The sequence below is a fragment of the Sinocyclocheilus grahami genome, unplaced genomic scaffold (assembly GCF_001515645.1).
Source record: "Sinocyclocheilus grahami isolate Dianchi unplaced genomic scaffold, SAMN03320097.WGS_v1.1 scaffold801.1, whole genome shotgun sequence".
NCBI classification, from domain to species: Eukaryota; Metazoa; Chordata; class Actinopteri; order Cypriniformes; family Cyprinidae; genus Sinocyclocheilus; species Sinocyclocheilus grahami.
This window is the reverse complement of record NW_015505980.1, coordinates 327,171-334,616: the sequence shown is the minus strand read 5'-3', so window position 1 is coordinate 334,616 and position 7,446 is coordinate 327,171. Positions and strand designations below refer to the sequence as shown.

Here is a 7,446-nt window from a genome sequence, read left to right as displayed (position 1 = left end):
AAACAGTAAGGAGACTGCATTAACATTTTAATAATTCACTGATAAACTAGTGCTTTCTTTGTTCTCGGTTTAAGAGATGAAGTCGGAGACACTGAGACTGACTCGTCATCTCCGCAGTAGTGGATGCGTCTGTATGCATGTTTCACACGGATTACATAATCTGAGAATATTTGTTTTCCATTCGAGTTGATTCATTTGAAAGTAGACATTTCACTCATTTTTAACGTCTGTAAGGCAAAGATATACACAGAGTTTCGCGCTCAAGTTCACAGACCGAGACGGCAGAAAGCACATCATGTTTGCTTTCATTATTTTACAAAAGCGCAATGTTTTGTTGTTAACACAAATAAACGTAGAGTCTTTGCAGATTTGAAAGATGTATTACTCTTATCTGTATGAGCAAAAATGAGGGAGTGTTTTAAGAGCAAGTGAGCGCACCGGCGCCTCCGTCTGTCATGCAGTGAGCGCTAATGTTCAGCTTCTGCACAGACACTTGAACAGCACACATTTCTCTAGGTTAACATTAGTTTGAGCGGCCATGTAAAGTTGCTGCAACTAACATATTTCAGATGATAAGCCATATTTGTGGTGGATGAATGATAGGCGAGTGTTTAAATGTGCTGCTGGATGTACTGTATTACCATAGACCAGCCGTTAACGGTCTGCGTGACTTCGCCAATGTGGATTTTTTTTTTTTTGCAACTAATAAAATTTTGGTCGACCAAGCCTCTTCTGGTCGACTAACGATTAGTCGACTATTAAGGGGCAGCCCTAAAAAAAATGCTGTTTTATATGAAAAGTCACTGACTTTTTGCGACAGGTGAGATACAGCTTACGGCACTTCTCATTCATTCCTAAATGGCTGAAATTCAATGATGTCAGGGCTGTAATGTGGTTGGTTATTAAGGCACACGTGATCCAAGTTAGCCGTTATGCTTTCTCCAATAGTAAGTAATACCCTAGTGCCCACACGGAGGCGCCGTCATCATGCAAAGAATCTGCGCAAGGGATCATGGGGGCCCGAAGTGTCCATCAGTTGTACCCTTCGAAATCCTTCATTCCGAAGGGCCCTTATGGCACTTCCCATTCATTCCTATGGAATCCGTAAACAGAGATTTAGTGTCGCACAACTGACTAAAATTGAATGATGCCAGGGCTGTAATGTGGTTGGTTATTAAGGCACACGTGATCCAAGTTAGCCGTTATGCTTTCTCCAATAGTAAGTAATACCCTAGTGCCCTTCTGCGTCATCATCACGTGCCCACACATCATGCAAAGAATCTGCGCAAACGGATCATGGGGGCCCAAAGTGTCCATCAGTTGTACCCTTCGAAATCCTTCATTCCGAAGGGCCCTTTGAAGTGGCCAGTTTTGAGCACTTCGGTTTGGAACGACCCTTCAATATGGCGGACATGATTGTTTTCACTCCGAAGTGCCCTTCAGAGGGCGATATATTCCGTTTGGAATGCACCAAATCTCTGCCAATGCTCTCTAGTTTTTGCGGTGCATTGTGGGATTTTTCAGGGAGCTAACGTTCCAGTGCACTGAAAGGATTTGGTGATTGAGACAGCCTTTAAAATGGCCTGATCCCTGATCAGTGCCCTGACTACTGGACAAGGGTGCTGATTGAAACGCACCCGGAGATCACAGATCGCACATAAACTTGTTGTCAATGCTTCCCCGCGATTTTATTAATAAAATAGCCTAGATACTAGATCGCTACATTATATCCCTCAGCAACGAGGTGTAAAATTGCTGTTTTTGAAGTAGCCTAATTAATTGTTTGTAGAGAGAGACGCGCAGATGCAGCATGCAGGTAATGCACACACAACTGTCATCTCTCTCTTTTTCTATCTCTCTCTCTCTCGATCAATCAATAATTAATTGAAATAAATGCTCTCATTTATTCAAATAAATGTGATCTTACCTTACTATTTCATCTCTGTCTGATTTGAAGCGGGCAGAATACTAGAGCTAACGTGCTGTAACTGACGAAAATAACTGTAATTTTTACCCATTCGGTCAAATATTGTGCTGCAAAGAGCAATACTAGTTTTAACTTGTCTATAACTTAGCAAATGACCATGGAATAAGTGGGATAATCAAAGGATTGCCGTGCATTAAAGGATTTTTAATGCACTTTGCGTCTGGGCGGTTCTTTGCCTCCATGTCATGCATTTAAAATCCTTTTAATTCACAGCAACCCGTTGATTATCCCTTACTTAAAGGAACATTTCACCTAAAAATGTACTCACCCTCAGGCCATTTGAGATTAGGATGAGCTTGTTTCTTCATCAGATTTGGAGAAATGTGTCATTGCATCAGTGTCTCAGCGATGGATGCTCTGCAGTGAATGGGTGCCGTCAGAATGAGAGTCCAAACAGCTGATAAAAGCATCACAATAATCCACACCACTCCAGTCCATCAGTTAATGTCTTGTGAGGACAAAAGCTGTGTTTGGAACAAATCCATCACCTGAAATCTGTTAACTCTTGTGTTAAATCTCAAATATCTTCAGTTCAACTGCGATTGAGTCACATTTTATGTGCAGTGTGGACAGAAACTTGGTGTAAAGCATTTCTCCTGCTGCCATTAACTGTATAATAACTATAATCAGCAGATCAATTAGTTTTTTATGAGTGATAGTTTGCAAATTTCTTGCTAGGTTTTGTACAGGAGGTGTGCCTCCTGGTCCTGGAGCATATGCTGACATACCACTATGTTGTTTTGGTTTGGGAAGTAGCGTGTCAGAAATAGGAGCAGATATTTGGGCGAGCGGGTCACGCACGTCTTTGAAGGAGAACACGATGCCCTGTCTGCAACGCAACACCAGCGCGCTTAAATTATGCAAGAGCAGACGGAGGCGGCAGTGTACAGTGTCTGCTGCGCCTCTCTGAGTTTGACTTTCCATACGCAAATCCATGCAAACACAGGCATGTCCAGTTCTCCAATCATTAACCTCAGAACACATGCTCTGCTCTGCCACACATGCAGCTGGACGTGACCCGCTGTTATTTCCATGCTCTGGACTGTGTGAATCAGCTGGGAGTTTGAGGAAGGCATGTCAGTGACGCTCTACGCCTTTGGCTGTCAGATGACCTGCTAAAACTTATCACACGCCTACATAAATCACATTCTGATAAGGGTTTCGCCGGCCGCAACCACCAGCTGGAAGAAGCACCAGCAAACATAAACGCTCCCCACTGACTTTGAGCCCCATCACAAACTAACACCGCTGATTGAGCTGATGCTGTCGTGTCCAGTCAGGCTGATCAAACAAACATCCTCTGTTTGGAACCAAACACTATGGACGTATTCCATACCTATGAAGCTATTATCTCAGATATGAGTGCTTCACTTGAGTGTGTCGCTGGGATTCCTGGCTCAGTGAAGTATGATTAATTGCACTCAGATGTTTTGTCTTTGTAAAGGTGTAAATTCCAAAATGGAACTCCGTGACTCTAAATGGAATTAGAATGTTGGTTGCATTTGATTTTACAGTACATGCACTTACAGTATACTTAAAGTACTGAGTAATAGAAGGCATCTAGGAGTAGGTTCAGGGTAATACATATATGTAACCTAGTAAGGTAATCGCAATAGTAAGTAGTCAAGTCTCCTTTATTTCTATGGCTCTTAATACAATACAGATTGTTACAAAGCAGCTTCACCGTAAACTTCTAAAATGAGGCGGATACAAAGAAGAACTGATGCCATAAACCTGGTAAAAAGTGTACATTTTGATCCATGGAAGTTAATTTTCACTGGTTCCTTTTAAGTTTTGTTGTGTGTGTCCAGTGTGTTTCAGACAGTCAGTAAGTGTGCACCATCTGAGGTTGAGATTGAAGTATCTAAACATGCAATACTGACCAGATCAGAGTTTACAACTGAAAACATGCATTTGGACGTTTTTTGTTCTCTTTGTTCTGCCCCATTTCTCCATTGTAAGATGCGTCCTCTCTCTCTTCTCTCAGCGGGGACGACTCGAGAGCACCTGGGTCTGGCCATGGCGCTGAAGGTGCCCATCTTCATTGTGGTGAGTAAGGTGGACCTGTGCGCCAAAGGCACCGTGGAGCGCACCGTCCGACAGCTCGAGCGGATCCTCAAGCAGCCGGGCTGCAACAAAGTGCCCATGCTGGTGTCCTCCACAGACGACGCCGTCACTGCCGCCCAGAAGTTTGCACAATCACCCAGGTACAGAGTGAAACGGAAGACACAGCCGTGATGTTTTCATGATTTGGCTCTGAAGCGCTTCATCAGAATCTGTTGTCTTCCTTGCTCTCCTGCAGCATCACCCCTATCTTCACCCTGTCCAGCGTATCAGGGGAGAGTCTGGATTTGCTGAAGGTCTTCTTTAATATTCTACCTCCCCTCAGCAACAGCAAGGAGCAGGAGGAGCTCATGCAGCAGCTCACCGAGTTTCAGGTACAGCTGTGCACTTCATACAAGGCCCTCATTAACGATCTTGAGTTGTTCTGAAAGGGTTGGCGTGTATGTGAATGAGAAAAGGTGTGGAGAAAAATAGCAAATCAACAGTTCTACAGTTCAACGAAGTTGCTCTTTACAAGTTCTCTGAACATTGTTGATTGAATATTGAATAACATACATTTGAGACCAAATTTGACCAGTTATTTTGTTAACTGTGTATATATATATATATATACACTGTATACATACACTGTGGCCAAAGTCTCAGGCTGTGATACAAATTCAGGAATAAACTTTGTATTAAAAGAGAACTTCACTGCAGGCAGGTTAAAATTTCTCTCCTCCACTTTGATTCGTTTTCATCTGTTTTTCCACACATATTCCTGTCATGAACGTGGATAGGCAAAGATACTGGATTTTGCCGATATGCTGATATTTTTCATCTAATTTTGGCCAATAGCCGTTGCTGATACCATGAAATGTTTCCTTTTGTTTGGAAACAACACTAAAGTCTATCTTGTGCAGAGATTATAAATAAATAGTTTATTGTTAATTTTGGTTAGTTTTGAGCAAAAAATAAAAGTTATTTTTATAATGAGAGTACATTGAAAGCTTTGAAAATGTAATAAAATCAGTCACTGATGTAACCTTGACAAACATTCGATTCAGGGATGACCATGATCTTCTCTCTTTATTTGTCATTTTTCATATCAGACCTATAGCGATGCTTATATTTCATATTATATTTTAAGTCTTTAATGGCCGATTCCGATGACGTTCTGATAATGCTGTGCATCCCTAAGGGCGAAGTATTTTCAGGACTCAGATAATAGCTGGAATTTACTAGAACTTACTTATTATATTTCCATGTTTCTAACCTAGCACTATTGTGTTACTGATTATGAATGATTATCAACCCAAATTGGGTAAAATCATCCCAGCTTCCTTACCAAATAAAGTCTCAACAGCATTTGGTTTGAAAAAAAAAAGTTTTTTTATTTGTTGTTTTTTAGTGCCTGTCTCGTTCATGAGTTTGTGTGTGTTGTGATCCTGTAGGTTGACGAGATCTACACAGTGCCGGATGTGGGGACAGTAGTTGGTGGGACTCTTTACAGGTGCGTCCTCCTCTCTTTCCTCTTGTCTGTGGCGTCCAGTAAGGCGGCATTAGTGTCTAATAGGGGTGTAACGGTACACAAACATGATGTTTGGTATGGTTTCGGTACAGCAGGAGGAAAAAAATAAACATAAAATTGCTTTTTTATTAAACAGTGGTTTACTGAACAAATTTCCTCTTTCTTTAAATAAAATTTAATTATAATTAAAAATCTACCCAAGCTTATGCTTTATCTAAACTATAGGGAGCCCTACATTACTATAAGGTTACAATTAACAACAGAGCCCAAATAGTAATGTACTATTTATTTGTAACTGTAATAATAATCAACACTCAACTTTAAAAATTGTATGCAAACATGTAAATTGCACATAATGCAGTTATTAAATTAAATTATTTGTTGTTGAAATATATTCATTTACACAGTTGCTGTCAATAACTTGTTTCACAACAGATTTATTTAAAAAAATGCATTAAATAATTAAGACATCACGAACAGGTAAAGTAAAATAAATTGAGTAAATAGTCTAATATTTCACGAAATGCTGTTCTCTAGACTTCATTTCTCTGGTGAGCTAACGAGCGTTGACTGGTGATTTGCCTGAGGTAAATGAAATGCTACGTGACATTTTGTTTTGACGTCTTTCCTCGGTCGAAACACTGATTGAGCAATTACATGGGGCATGAGATGTTCATTCGTGTTTATTTTGCATTAAAAATAGTAGAGTTGACCTCGAATAGTCAACGATTCGATGCTTTGATAGGAGGAGCCTGATTCGACTACCAATCTCACAGTCTCTTATTCGCAGAGGTGTTATGATCATGCCATTTTGGGTATATGGGGGTGTTCAAATGTCTGATTTCACATAGAACTACTGGTTTTCTCCCAAAGTTAATATACAGCCTATAAAATAATGATGTAAATAAGAATTTGAAAAGAAAGAAGTTTTAAATAAATATTTTAACGTGTGAATAAATCCAACCACCCTATAGATTTAAGTTTCACTTTCTATAATCCGTGACAACTGAGGGACATCTTGGCGGCAGGGATTTAAAACGTTTATCAAGACTCAAATTGACACAGGCAGAGTGAGAGACTGGATGTTTTCGATCAGATAGGGTACAAGTGATTTCAAAACATTTCAGCCGGTTTATATATATCGTGTATATATTATTTATCTCGTATAAGATGCATTTGGTTGAGTTGCGCTGCAGTAAAGCGCTTCATTGTAGTACAACAGTGATTATCTCTTCAGCACGAGCAGGACAAACAACAATGCAGAATAATAATAACTATGACTGGGACTGCCATATACATAACGTTATAATGAGAACACTATTATAATAAAACACTGTGAATTTTTAGAGTTTAGTTGCCGTGTTTCTGCATGTTGTTGCGTGAAGAATGCGTCCACAAAAGGAGTTCATTCAGAGCCCCGCAGACATGTTCATGTGCATTCAAGGCATTTTGTGCAGATAGCCTATAAGTCTTAATATTAACGTTATGTTGTATAAATAACGAAGTGTATTCTATATGAGAGAAATTATGAGTTAAAGGGTTAGTTCACCCAAAAATGAAGATTCTGTTGTAGCGAATTTAGCTCACAACAGGAAATATGAATAATTAACCATAACTAGTTATGATTAATTATTAATATTTTAGATCCGCTGTAGATATTTAGCTGACCACTCAGGGTCAACTGTCTTGTCAATTCTAAGAACGTTAATTTCCTGGTTAAGGGAAATAACTTTCTTACTGTACAATTCTATAAGCTTGTAACGTAAATCTGCATGATTATTGACTCCGGTTATGAGTAAACAATGAACACGTCAAGTGTGATACAAGTAAGGTTTTATTAACTACATAAACACTTAAACTAGTCTAACATACTACACAAACACAT

The 7,446-nt window shown here is 39.7% G+C and overlaps 1 protein-coding gene across 1 annotated transcript in view; it reads left to right on the top strand.

Moving 5' to 3' along the window:
- LOC107561969 (GTP-binding protein 2-like) overlaps positions 1-7,446 on the top strand; it is a 39,832-nt gene that overhangs the window by 11,700 nt on the left and 20,686 nt on the right. Inside the window, exons 6-9 of the mRNA XM_016246527.1 lie at positions 3,043-3,089; positions 3,975-4,194; positions 4,290-4,425; positions 5,485-5,543. Coding sequence (XP_016102013.1) covers positions 3,043-3,089; positions 3,975-4,194; positions 4,290-4,425; positions 5,485-5,543 — 462 coding nt within the window. The remainder of the gene's footprint in view (positions 1-3,042; positions 3,090-3,974; positions 4,195-4,289; positions 4,426-5,484; positions 5,544-7,446) is intronic.